Source organism: Lissotriton helveticus, chromosome 10 (assembly GCF_964261635.1).
Source record: "Lissotriton helveticus chromosome 10, aLisHel1.1, whole genome shotgun sequence".
In the NCBI taxonomy this organism is placed as follows: domain Eukaryota; kingdom Metazoa; phylum Chordata; class Amphibia; order Caudata; family Salamandridae; genus Lissotriton; species Lissotriton helveticus.
The window spans coordinates 843,546,621-843,560,672 of NC_136071.1; the positions used below are offsets into that span (position 1 = coordinate 843,546,621).

The 14,052-nt window shown below is 40.2% G+C and overlaps 1 protein-coding gene across 1 annotated transcript in view; it reads right to left on the reverse strand.

The window, feature by feature from the left end:
• Positions 1-14,052, reverse strand: part of SPMIP4 (sperm microtubule inner protein 4) — a 182,016-nt gene that overhangs the window by 45,892 nt on the left and 122,072 nt on the right. Inside the window, exons 6-7 of the mRNA XM_078664378.1 lie at positions 12,756-12,844; positions 9,213-9,387 (exon numbers count right to left, since the gene is read on the reverse strand). Of these exons, the coding sequence (XP_078520504.1) occupies positions 9,213-9,387; positions 12,756-12,844 (264 nt within the window). The remainder of the gene's footprint in view (positions 1-9,212; positions 9,388-12,755; positions 12,845-14,052) is intronic.

Genomic DNA, 14,052 nt, shown 5'->3' on the forward strand with positions numbered 1-14,052 from the left:
TTATAACAGTCTGACAATATTCGTAGGGACATATTCAAATTATCAAGATATAGTTTCTGTGGCACAAAAAAGTTAGGTAGCTATGCATTAAGTTTCATTACTGCCATGTACTGCTCATGACCTCATACTCGATGTGGCAGATGACATCACAAATTACACGGCCAGTGACGTTGGTGACATCACATATCACATCACTGCCATTATCTCAAGCTTAGCGCTTCTGTATCCCCCAGGTTTTAACATGCACGGCTTGGATTTCAACTCTGTTCAGTCACCTCTTTGTAGGTGGCCTAGGATTTGTTCAAACACTACATTTAGCATCTCCATCCCAATAGCCCACCAGACAAAGCCTTCAGACATTGCTAGCATGTATTTAATACAATGTCTGGTATCTGGTCAGGACCGGTACTCTGGACCTCTTTTTCCTACAACATCTGGACTGCACCTTTCACTGTGCTTGCAGAAATCTAGTGCTGGTCATCAGCCATGCCCTGAACTTGGCAAAAAATTTGTAAGAGTCTTTTGGACAAGTGTTGTGGGTAGATTCAACTACTTCTGACAGATAATCTTTGCAACTGTCAGGTCATGAATTTAGGTCAAGGGGTGTGTGAAGTAGCTATGCTGTACAGCAACCTCAATGTTGTGCAGCATGGCTTTTAAAAAAGAAAAACAAACCTACCCGGCATGCAGCCACGCCATTTTGTAGGTTAGCCCAATGAGCACGCAGGCACCTGCAAAATGAGGGAAGGACGTTTTGTCTTTTTGTTTGCCGTTCTGAGTAGTACTGGTAAATGAAAAGAAAAAAAGTAGCATGGATGGGGGATGCAACACAGAAGGGGGTTGGGCAGATGCAACAAGCTGCTTTTCTGACTAGTGGTGGAGCTTGCTTCTAAATGATAGGCCCTTTTAATCATCAGTAGTTTATGTTGGTCAGTGATTGATAATGATGCTCAGTGTTGTGCCATTCTTGATTTGATGAGTCCTTATGCTCAGTGCTTGAACCCTCAATGATGCTCGGTGATGGGCCATACTTGTCATTGATTAACAAAATGGCCTACCCCTCAACAATTGGTTCTTCTGCTCAATGATGGGATAGGTTTCTTGGTGATGAACCTGAAAAGTGATATACATGTGAAGGTTTGCCTCTGATGTTCCACAAATAAAAGATGGATGCACTAAGGGAAAAACCCAATGTAAGCTGAGGCAGAGATAGAGAGCAGATGCTTGATATTGATAGCTCATTTAGCTCTAGGAGTAATAGGTGTCCCTGGATAACTCAGTTCCTGAAGTTTAAATTTCGCTTGAATTAGATCTTGCCGTGCTAGAGGATATACCCGGTTCTCTTCAGGCCAAGTGATGTAGCTCTCCCATATTAGCACAAATCAGGGTAGTAAATGTTCCTGATTATCTTAAGTCCAGGAAAGGGAGCCCTTGTTCAGGGAAAGGAGATGTCTGTTAGACCTGGCCTTTTTTGCAGGTTTATCCCCAAACTTTTTGCTTTTTGCCTCCTATTTTTCTGAACCTGTTTTCGTTGGCTGTAGGACTCTGGGCACTTTACCACTTCTAATCAGTGCTAAAGGTCATATGGTCTCTGTGTAAATTGCGATTCTGATTGGTTAATCCATGATTGGCATATGCGATTTTCTTGCAAGTACCTAGTAAAGTTCACAGTGTGTGCCAGGGCTTGTAAATTAAATTCTACTAGTGGGCCTGCAGCACTGGTTGTGCCACCCACATGAGTAGCCCTGCCACCTGTATCTCAGATCTACCACTGTAGGGTCTTTGAGCGCATTTTTAAACTGCCATGTTTGCCTGGCAAGTGCACCCACTTGCCAAGTCTTAACGTTCCCTTTCCTTACATGCAATGCACCCCTAAGGTAGGCCCAAAGTACCCCCATGGGCAGGGTGCAGTGTATGTGAAGGGTAGGACATGTACTGGTGTGTATTACATATCCCGATAATGAAATACTGTGTATTTCATTTTTTATTGAAAGGCTGTCTGTCCCATAGGCTATCATTGGAGCTGCACGGTAACATTTTTACATGTGTAACTTTCAATTGGGACAAGATTGAGAAATAAAGTCTAGACTCTCTGAACTCAGAATTTACTAACACACCTTTTGGTAAAGGCGGTTTCTAAATTGATTGTTTGAAAATGGCACTTTCAGAAAGCAGGCATTTTCTTATATTACCATTCTGTGTGCCTCTGACTACCTCCTTTTGGAGTGACAGGAGCTGGGAATGTGCATTCACTCTAGACAGCACAAGGGAGATTGAGGTGTGTCCTGCCTTGCCTGGATGATTCATCGCTGGGCTGAATAGACCTGTTCTGCATTTAGAGTGGTGGGAGAAGTTTTGCTAGCACCTGAATAGGCGGTGTCTCCTTTTCACAATGCTGTCTCCACCCTCTATGGTCATGCTGGACCAGGGAGGAAAGAACTGGTTTAGAATTAGCTCAGAGACTCTGCCACAAAGAGAACAATGAGAGAATGGGCTATAAGTATTGGGCCTAAAACCACAAGACTTTAAATTACTTCAAGAAACAAGAGGACCCGGCCAAGAAGAAGAGAGGAAGAACTGCGTGAGGAGCGCAGCCTTTTCTGTGTGAGGGGTGGGTTGGCCTGCAGTTGCTGCTTCTGTCTGTGGTGGAGGAAAGGGACTGACTTTGTTTGCCCTGTTGGGGTATCCTGCTTCTGAAGAACTCTCCAAGGGCCTGTGTGCTGGCCTCCTGTTGTGGAAGACTCCGGGACATCAGATTCTTCCTTCTGCTTGCTTTCACTTTGCTTTAGGAAGGTTTTGGTGTGTGCACTCTATTTTTCAAGAACCCTGGTGCTTCCACTTTGTTTTACAAACTCTGTGTGCTTTCACTTTACTTTTCACAGTCCTGGTGCTTATTTCTGGAAAAGCTTCCTTCTGCATGATTTTACTTTCATTGGAGGGCGTTCTGGTGCTTGCACTCTGTGTTACCCTGTTGTGGTGCTTGCACTCCGAATTGCACCATCCAGGTGCTTTCACGCTGTCCTTTGCAAAACAGCCTGGTTTCCCCTTACCTTCTGCTGCCTCTCGCCTGCTTCTGGAAACCCTTGCTGGGCTCCTCATGAGGAAGAATCTCTTGTGCTCCCCCCTGCCTCGATGAATGCGGGTCGCGACCAAAGTGCCGCCCGCCATGCAGTGCTGTGAGATTTTTGACCTCGAGTGAGGAATGTGTGGCCACTCCCCAGCTGGGCGGGGGTGTCAGGATCGGCTGACATTGCCTAGCAGTACTAACACCTTTTCAGGCCGCCGGGTTGACCTAACGGTACTGGGATCTGGGTAATTCAATGTTACATATAAAGGGGTCCCAGTTGCGGAATATCTTTAACACGGAGAAAAATGTCAAAAATAAACAGAATCAAACTAATAACACTCTATTTCATGAGTGATGTTATTTATTCACATCCTCAGTCATAAACTTATTATGTATACATTTTTTGAATTATAGAATGCATAATTGCCCAAAGTGAAGGCGTGTGTGAGAAGGGAAAAGGGGAGGTGGGGTTTAGTGATTGGTGAGGATTGAGGTGGTATAGAAAAAGTTTACAGAAGTCACATGTGGTCACATAAGTACATTTGTAAGTTGACATCACATGGGCATACTGGTATCGCCATCAATTATTTCTAAATATATATATATATATACACTCCTATCCCAACTATTTCAACACAGCCAAATATGTTCTGTTGCACTTGGGTAGGACAAACAAATGATAAGTCGACGTTTCGACTCCAGTTGGTGTAGGATCACTAGCACCTTACTGTAGGGTCTTCATCAGGACTGGTGAGATGGGGAATTGGAAGGGGTGGGGGAGGGCACCTATAATTGAAAACATCGGAGTAAGCTAAAGGTATAGTACCTGTTGTTGGATTCATAAGAGAAACAAAAGAAAGTCAGATAATTACCAGAAAAGCCACTGTGAGTTGTGTGGCAACGTACAAAAAGGGGGAATAGATGGGCCCTGGGTCTCCGGACATCAAGAGAGCTACAGCCTAAAAAGAATTAGGGTAAATTCAGAAGATGGGCTTACATCACGTTAGTCCCACATATGTAATTGCCTTAATACAATATACTGTGCTTATGCAGAAAAGCCGGGTTAAAACTGGAGTAAATACCATATAACAGAGGACATCACAAGACGCTCACATTTGGTAAAGGTTTGAGTCAAAATCATTGCCCCTGACTACAGCAGTAAGTCGAAAGGTGTACCAGATGTAATCCAATTGTTTGTATATAGTATTTAACAGCCAAAAAGCCGACATGGCATTTACACGCGGAGAAATGAAAGTTCCTTTCCCGCGTCGACAAGAAATGACCTGCCAACAGACTTTCACATACCGCAGCTCACCTGAGCAGAGTGCCCAATACTTGCTAGTTAAAAATGAACCCCATGATTCCTATATCAACATTCTACATATTAGTGATGACCGAAGAAAAGACAAAGGCCTTAACAGGAAATAATTACCGGAAGGTTTGTGCATTCAAATAACTCCTCGTGTGTGGATCTTAGGAATAAATTAAAGAAGTCCTGACCGACTCCGTGATTTAATCTAAATGAGGGAAAGGGGCTCAGTAAAAACCATACTCGATTTCCTACTTCATCAAAATTAAGGAAACGAAAGACTCCAGCATTTAACTCACCACGGACGTAGCGGCAGGCAGCATCTTGGAACAGTGGCGTAACGAAACTTGAGGGGGCCCCCCTGCAAAGCACATGGAGGGGGCCCCCCCTCCCCTGGCGGTGCGGCCCACCATCTACCACTTTGCCCTACCACCCAGAAATCTAGCATATTTTGATTTGAAACCTCCAACATTTAAATGAAATGCCTCTATATTGTCTTTCTCTAAGTTCTAATGAGAAAGTGGGAAACACTCTTAACATACAAACTGTGCCATTTGTAACAATACTGTCAAAAGCAGATTATTAACTGAGGCAGCAATCAGAACAAAGCCAAGGAGTGATCCTATAGTCTCAGGAACTGTCTATGGCTGAAGAACAAACAACAACTATGAAGGGTCTGAAATAGAATTGACAAAACTATTATTCTCTTCTTTCCTACTTCACTTCCTTCCTTTCTCACTCTCCACTCTTCCCATGTCTTCCCCTCTCTTCTTTCTCCCTCAACCCTTTCTGTAGCTCTATTCTTCTTTTACTTCTTTGTTTCTTCTGTTCCTCTCTTGCAGTCTTCTACCTTTACTCCATCACTCTCTCCCCATCTCCTTGCAAGCTTCCTTCGTTCTCTCATTCCTTCATTTCTGCTTTACCACATCTCTATCTTTCTTCTAGCTTTTCTTCCATACTTACCTTCCACCCTCCTTTCTTCTCTCCACCTCTCCCTTTTCCTTTCTTCCTCCCTCCCTTCTACTCTCTTTCCTGTCGTCTCCCCACCTCTCCTCCTTCTATTCCGCTCTCTCCTTTCCCCTCTTTCTGTCTTTAAGTGCCCCCCACCCTTCTCTTTTCGCTCCCACTCTTGTTACGTAGCTGTAAGTCTGGCCCAGCTTCATCTGAAGTGCAGCAGACACCCACTAAGGGTTTCTCAGAAATCATTCAGCAATGTTTTGTTCTGATCTCATATGTAATTAACAGCTCGATTATTATTTTAATATTAACTTGCTTTATAAACCCTTGGCTGGGGCAGCCGCGCGCTATACAAATCCATATAACATAACATAACATAACATAACATCTCTGTTAACTCATTTATTGATGCCACTTATCAGACTGGCAATGGGCCTCACGTCAATTTAGAACAAAGAATTTAAGACAGTAAGTAAAGACAGGTGTAAGACACATCTGTGACACGAATCAACTGCAATTTAAAGAAATATGACTCTAAACTGCTTGATGCACAGCCAGCCAAAAAGGAAGCGCTGCTTAATGAATGCATGATGTCAATGAGCTACAATGACATCCACACAAGTCTCAAAGGAGCATCATTTAATCATTATAGTCTAATACCTCCTGCCTTGAAGGAACTGCACTGGCTTTCCATTAAACTAAGAATTACATTCAAAGGTTATGTATACAAATCCTTTCAAGTATATGGTCCTTTCTATCTCGGTAACTTGACCCCAAATGTAAACCAGGAAACAACCTGAGGTCAAGCAGCACAAGTCTTCCAAAAGTCCCACATGCAGATGAAAGCAGCATACGGAAAACAGTGAGAGCTCAGGGGATGCTTTTTGGAATTCCTTCCACCACAACATTCAAGTCACCGTCAAACTTTCATCCTCAACAAAGTACCGAAGAAAAAGTTATTCAATGAAACCTATGACCAGGAGCAGACACTATTCAGGACCAACCATCACCCTTTTTATCATAGCGCTCCTTGCGGTCCCTTGGCTCACAATGTAGCTCCCACCAATATCTATCTCAAATATGCACCACTAACAGCTGCCCACGTCCGTCTTTAATCCGAATGTTTATACTGTGAATTCCATCTCTCTCCTACTCAAAGTGCAAAGTTTACTTAGCAATAGGTTAGTGAATTACAAATACATTATAAAACAAGTACATAACTAGAACACTAAAGGCAAGTGAACAAAGTGTGTAACTTTTCTTGGAACCAAATAGAAACTCCCCACTAGCCCCATAAATTTAGAGGGTGTTCCCTCCACATTCCCAATTTGGATATAGATAATTTAAGCCCATGTCAAATTCATGTTCTCCAAATACATCAAGGTTTGCTCCCTCCCCCCTTCAAATGCCGACTCCACACCACTCCAGTGAGATGTTTGCTCTACCATAAAATTACATCATGATTAAATCAAGTAGCAAGTGAAAATTCACGACTTTTGTAAACACTACATGCAACCTGTGGAGCGGCTAAATTATTCTTAGTTACGCAAATGGTTTGGTAGTTACATCCTGTGTCAAACAAATGGAAATATCTGACAATTGACTGATTATCCATCCCTTCGTTTATTGGCATCAGTTTGTACCTGGAAAATACCCAAACAGTATGCACTGTGCTGGACTGTTGATTAATGAATATGAGGTTTCTAAGCCCTCTGTGTCTGATAATCAGTCTTTACCCACCTCAGGTTTTAATTTGAATTATGTATTGGGCTTTCTTATTTCTCATCCACAAAGAATGAACGAGTTTTTCTGTGGGGGGCACACTGTAGACTTAACTATTCCTAGACTTTCCCAGTAATTTTCAGCAGATGTTGAAAGGTGGAGAAGGTAGGTTAATTGCCCAGGATAAAACAATGTGGTCAACTGTGAACGTTGGGATTTGAACCCTGGTTCTCCGTTCACGCTGCCTTCTTTTTCTGTTTTCAAATCCCAAACAACTCAAAGCAATGCATCTGTCTACTAACTGTCAGCGCAGCAGCGGCAGGCAGCTCATCGCGCAGCAGCTTACAGTAAAAAGATCATTATTAACACGCGCCTGCTGCAGTATGTACTTCCGCTGGTCAGCTAATCCAGGGCAGGAACTAGGACTCTGGCAATGTGGCAGAACAGCATTCCTCAGGAGTTGTGGTGGGAGTAGGACGGCTCTGAAGTATGTGCAGCTTTCAGGGAAAGCAACTTGCCTGGCTTTTTTAGGCCAAATGCGTGTACAAGTAAATGTCAGTGTTTAAATACGTATCTATTTGTAAGTGTGTGTTTTGTGCATTTATGTTTCCATCCCTGTGTGAGTGTGTGACTATATAAAAGTGTTTGTGTAAGTTACCTGTGTATGCAGTTGTGGGAATTATGACATTTATGCGTGTGCCCGTTTGTTTGTATGCGCCTGCAATTTTGTGTTTGTTTATATTTTTATGTCTCTGTTACTGTGAGAATTTGTGTGATTGTGTACATCACAGTTTACCTGTGCATTTTTGCATTTTTATCTATATACCACATATGGGTTTTTCATGTGAGAAAGTTTATTTGCGCGTGTGCATAAGTTTGCATCTCTCAGGCGTAATATACCCTGTGCATGCCACGTTTGTGGATTGATAGTTTATGTTCATATTCCCATGTGTACCTGCCTGTGTAATATTGTGTGATTTTCTACTACTCTGATACCCATAGGTACGCTTACTGGGCTGTGTTTTCATCTGTGTGTGTGTCTTTAAGTGTCTCTGTGACTGCAGTGTTTGCGCACGTGCCTCTTAGCTTATTACGTTGATTGAATCGATATGTGTAGGTAATATATTTAAAGGTTTCACGTTTCATCCTCCTAAAGACATGTTGGAATGTGCGATGGCCTTATAGCAGCTGCGAGCTACCAGCTTACTGTGATTGCCCTGGAACAAGAGTGTGATGAATCGTGATATACAGGTCTGGCAGACTGTGGCGGCCGGGTGGCCTGATGCATTGCCTCCTGATTCACTTTGGGCTGATGCTGGTGGGAACTTAAGCGGTAATTTTAAGAACCAGCAGTGTGTTTATTTATTTATTTTAAGAGTTTTATATAACGCTGGCTAGACCCGAAGGTATCAGAGCGCTTTACATCAGTTTCAACAATGTAAAAGAACAAGAACAACAATTACACATTACATCAAAAAATAAGCAATACATTAGGAGAGGAGAGAAAGGAGAGAGAAAAGTAGTGGGGGGAGGGGAGGTGAGAAAGGGGGGAAAAAGTCGTAAAGTTAGACTTTTGTCTCAGATTGCCTTTGTGAATGAAGCCCACACAATTTTAAAAGTACAGTTAAGTACCAGCAATAACAACTGTGCAAAATTATTTCTGTTATTTTTGTCTCTCCCCAACAGGCAACATTTGTGAAAAACAGGCTTCGAAAGTGACTTAGATTAAAAGGCATGAAACATATTTGCCACTGGCTGCCTGCTGGTTGGCTTTACTTTCATAGTGTGAATTTCAAATTTTGAATTCTCAAGTGCACTGGGGTCATCTTTTACATCATAGAAAGCATGACATAAATATTTTAAATGAGGGCGGGATCAGACAGAACATTTTAAATCTTATCGGAAAGACACATATTTATACACAATATTGCTATATTACTTGCAGAGACTAGGCAATGTATGTTGTGACTGTGCTCTGTATAAATGTTCTATAACTCTATTATAGTTTAGCAGCCTCATTGAAGTCTATTAAACCTGGTGTGAAAATTGATAAATGTGCAATAACAATCTCAATTTCTGCAACAACAACAAAAAAGTAAAGCAACATGTTGCGAGAGGGTCATTAAAAAGAGGAAACATTTCAAGTTGACATAATACCTGTAAAACTCTGGTTGTACGTTGTCAGCCACTGTGCTTTCTCCAAGTTTCTAAGGACATTTGCTGATCTCCGAGACAGTGTTTCTTCCCATGGTCTTAGTGTTGCATTTGGAAGCATTGTTTTTGGTGGTTTAGGATAATAAACTTGCTGATTTTCTTGGTCAAATTTGGGAATCTGCAACAAAAATACACAAATAAGAAATGATGAAGTATGAAATTGTGTTTGTACGCATGTAATATGTTTTCTCGTGTTTGGGCATGACTCTTGATGAAAGAAAACATTTACATTGCTTGATATTAGCTCACTATTACGAACACACCTCAGTGCATACCATGATAAGAACCTTCAAAAATGTTCAAACTGAAAATTGGGGAAACAACAAATAAAGGGACAGTGTCAGGACAAGTAAGGAAGAAAGATGTCTTCAATCTAAAGTGACGTCAGTCTGGAGCCTAATCTCTCTTTAGGCCAAAGTACCCATTCCTATTTCTATTTAAGTAGATAACCCAGTTCTATTTCTGGCACATGTAAATCGAGCTCTAGTGTTCAGTAATCCAATTAAGATACTAAATTCCATATTGCGAGGTTCGGGGCATGAATAGGTGTGTTCTAGGGGTCAAAAGACGTGGTCCTGTAAAATTAATTGAATACCCACAGATTTTTAACTGATAGGAATGTACATCTGTTAATTTTTATGGGGGCACACTACTTGTCATCACAAATTTGCTTTAAATGTAAATGGAAAGCAGCAAAAGTTGTTTTCCGACATTCTGAGCCCCAACTTCAGTAAATCTTTCCTAGCGAGAGCACGTGGAGTTTCTGACAATTTGGGAATGGAGGTACTGGTGGCATGGAACAAATGGCTTTCAGTGGGTGATTCCAACGATTGAAGATGGTTTCTCCTGGAGAGGATTACAGCTATCAAGTAATATCTCGTTCACACAAGCACTGCCAGTAACTAACTGATGTCATTTGAATGCTGAAAGTTGGAGGCATAAATGGATTAATGTTGGGGACAGATATGTTTGTTTACAAATGCTGATAAATATAGTAAATAGAAATCGTATAGATAAATGTGGTCAAACATCCTAACATGAGTTTGGATTCAGAGTTAAGAACTCTCTATAGTGAGTGTGCGTGTGTGTGTGTGGGGGGGGGGAGTGTCTCTTGCAAAACAAAGGGACGAGCTCTAGTCAATTCAGTACATTAGAAGAGTCTTAACTAGATCTCACCATAATTTCAGTTTTTTTAGAAAGCACTTTTACAACTCAATGGATGTTCTAACAAAGTTTCATGATGAAATGCAGAGAGAAACAAAGAAAGGTTGCTGGAATTCTGAGGTTGACTGCATCTAGTTGTGCTGGCTAGACATTACTTAGCTACGATTGCATGGACCAGCTCTAGCACTCATAATTGACAACAACAGAAGTCAATTTCACATCCAGTTCAAAGTAATAGTGAGTTTGGTAATGGTCAGGTTCCAAAGTAAAAGTAAGGGTATAGGTAGGAAAAATTTAAATCAGGACATACAATCTGAAAAGACATAATTTATAGGCATAGGGTGCATTTCTGTTTAGATTCTGGTGCTTAAAAGTTAATTTCACTGGCAAATTTACAGTTATAGCAAGGAAAATAGTGTGCCAGCCAGAAGTATGTTCCCAATCCTCCACTTCATAAGTTTTAAAAATAAGAAACTTTAGGGCAAAGGATGTTATGTTTTAAGAGAATGGCAAAGTAGAATTACTGATCACTGTATTTTTCACTTATTTCTCACCAGGGCACTTTGCCTAATGTGTTGAACAAATAGCAACTGATTGTATCTAAGACTTTTTTTAATTAAAAACATACAGTTGCATGTCTGAGACTGTCACTGCCCATGGTAATGTCAAATGCAGGTCTTACATTTTGATGGATTTGTGTTTTTATTCTAAAATGGCCTATTCACAAACTGCATTTTGGACTACATTTAGTAGTTCTAAAGTAGTAATCCTCAAGTACTTCATATAGCTATTCACAAACCTACATGTGGAGAACTCTCTCTCCCCCTCCCATCTTTTCTTTGTGGAGATCTCTGCTATTATTGCAGGGATCTCCACATATGTAAGCCTACCTTTTTGTAGTAAATGTGTAGGGACGGAAGAGTGGCTTGAACTTATGGAGTACTTATTGCTAAATGGGAGGGGGTTTAAGGAGGACTACGGAACGGTTACGGGAGGTACAGACACCGACCCACATAAGAGTAAGCCGATTGCTATTAATTTACTATTGCTATTTATTCAAAACTACTACAGCCCAAAAAGTCCCAAAACAGTTATACATTTACCCCAGTGAAGACCTGGATTAAGTCTAGCATGATACATGGCCAGACATTGGATCTGCAACACCCTTCCACAGAAAACAATAAAGACATAGACTTAATATAAAACCCTACAGGTAATAATGCTAAAATAAATCGTAATTTGTGAAAAACTATTAGCAATAAATTTACACTTGTAAATTTGGCTCCAATGCCTGGTTTGAGAAGTGAAGGGATGTAAGTTACACTATAAGTAACTCTATACTCTGAAATAGTGAATAGCTGAAACTGGTAATGATTCCTCAAAGTGTAACAGTAAAATTAAACTTGAATCAATCTACATCTGTAACTTTCCCATCATGAATAGCGTCCATCGTTTGTATTACTGCAGCCACGCCTCAAGAAAAAAATGAGTATTGTGATGAACAATGTCTTGCTATGTTATACAACAATACATATTTTAAGCAGAAATGCTGAAACATAAAATTGAACTTTAAAGTATGTTAGAATTTGTTTTACAAAAAACGTAAAACCTTTCATATACTGAAATACACTAGTTCACGAAGTAAGAGAATTGTACAAACAGAATCTTGCAAAACAGGTATTTTACAGTAAAATATATTTTTTACCAGTTGAACAGAAGGAGTATATGGGACAGTGGATATGACATAAGAAGTAAAAATCTGTGTTGCTGGAGGTTCTCTAGATTTTGCTGAAGAGAGATGGAAGTGTTAAAATTGCTTAAAATGAGTGAGATCCGCCTGATATGGCATGGCCATGCCAACCCATTGCTTTTTTGTGCATGCCTTGTTCTAGGTTGCCAGTGGTTTGCATTTGCATGACTTTTTTCTGCTTGTGTCGGGCTCCAGGACAGCAAAAGAACTTCCTTTACCTACTCCTACACACTTACATGCACCCAACACTGTATAATCTTCTGCCTATACACATTTGAAGGCTGCTCAATCGCATTATTTTCCTGATTTGCATATTTCCTAAACTTGGTCAGGGGCTGTTCCCTCAGATAAATGACTTGCATGTTACCATCAAAACCAGTCACTTTGCTTCTTCCAATCTTACTGTTTTCATTCAAAGTGGTCAGAGGAAAGGTTACTAGTTAGAGTAGTGACCTTGTCCTATTAAACAACCTGGATTTGACAGATTATTCTTAGGTCATCTTCAAATAGATGAAGTAATATTGAATGTCTCTTTAATTTAAATACAATTTTCTTGGAAAGGAAATACTCACATGAAAGTATCCTTCCTGTCCGGGCCAATGTACGCTCTTCCGTTGAGAATCAGAAGGAATCTTGATAACTTCATGTCTATATGGGTTTCCTAAAATTATACAACAACATATGCATTTGCTTTGACACGTAACTTTAGATACCTTCCTCAGATAATTAATAGATTGTACTAATATGCCCTCAGATAATTAATAGATTAAACTAACGTAAATTGGGTGGTTAGTTTATTTTGTGAAGCACATCAATATTCTCATTGTTTTGATGTGCTGTTTTTTTATATGCCGAATTGTGTTCTCAAGTGCAACAACTCAGATGTTAATTAATAACATAGTTTCATGTGTTTACAGTTTTTATCATGCAATTATGACATGAGGACTGAGGGAAAACATGCAAAAACTATGGAAGAAAATTGATGATGCGCTATAAACATTGGATTATTACATTTACTTTCACTTGTCTACCTTTAAATTCACTATTATATATGGTATAAAAAAACTTGCTCTACAGGCAGCATAGAGTTCTGGACCAGATAGAGAATGAGCTCCTACACAAGGTCATGGCGCTCCATGGTGACCAACATGTCCTTATAATGTGTGTCAAGGGGGACTTATTCCTCATAATACATGACTACACCATTATCTTTCCACAAACTGCCTAACCATTGATGATGTGTTATTTAATTTGAAAGACAGAATGTTTGCAGACATGAATAAAAGTGAAATTTGTACTGCGAAATTAAACACACCACAGAGCAGGTTAACAATGTTGAAATCAGTTTAATATAAGTCACAGTAAAAACAATGCCATAGCTCAGAATGTGGAGAAACATGAAGGTAGCGTGTATCTTTGTTATTTCTACCCAATGGTACAACAAAATACAGATATACATAAATATCTTATTTCTTCTGATCAGTGTTTATCTAGAAAAATAGAGCAGAGAAAGAGAAAACTAGATTTTGTTCTGCTGTTTAAACTGCGGCTTTAATTATGCTGCATGACCTGCCTGCAATCTGGCTGCGGGCTCTAACAGCAGGCATTGTGACATCATAACTCAACTGTAATAACTTATTAAAGTTAAGCATCAACATCATTGTTTTATTACAGGCAACTAGAGAAATCAAAACTCATCTGTAATAAGGAAATTAGAGGCAATCTTTTATACAGGGATTGCAGGCTACCATGTTTTATGCACTGTGTTTACCTTTTGAAGTTACTCAGTGCTGAAACCGTCTGTCAATTTTCTTGTAGCTGAATTGAAATGGATAAGTGAGTGAGTGCATTGTCAGAGCAGGTCTTGTG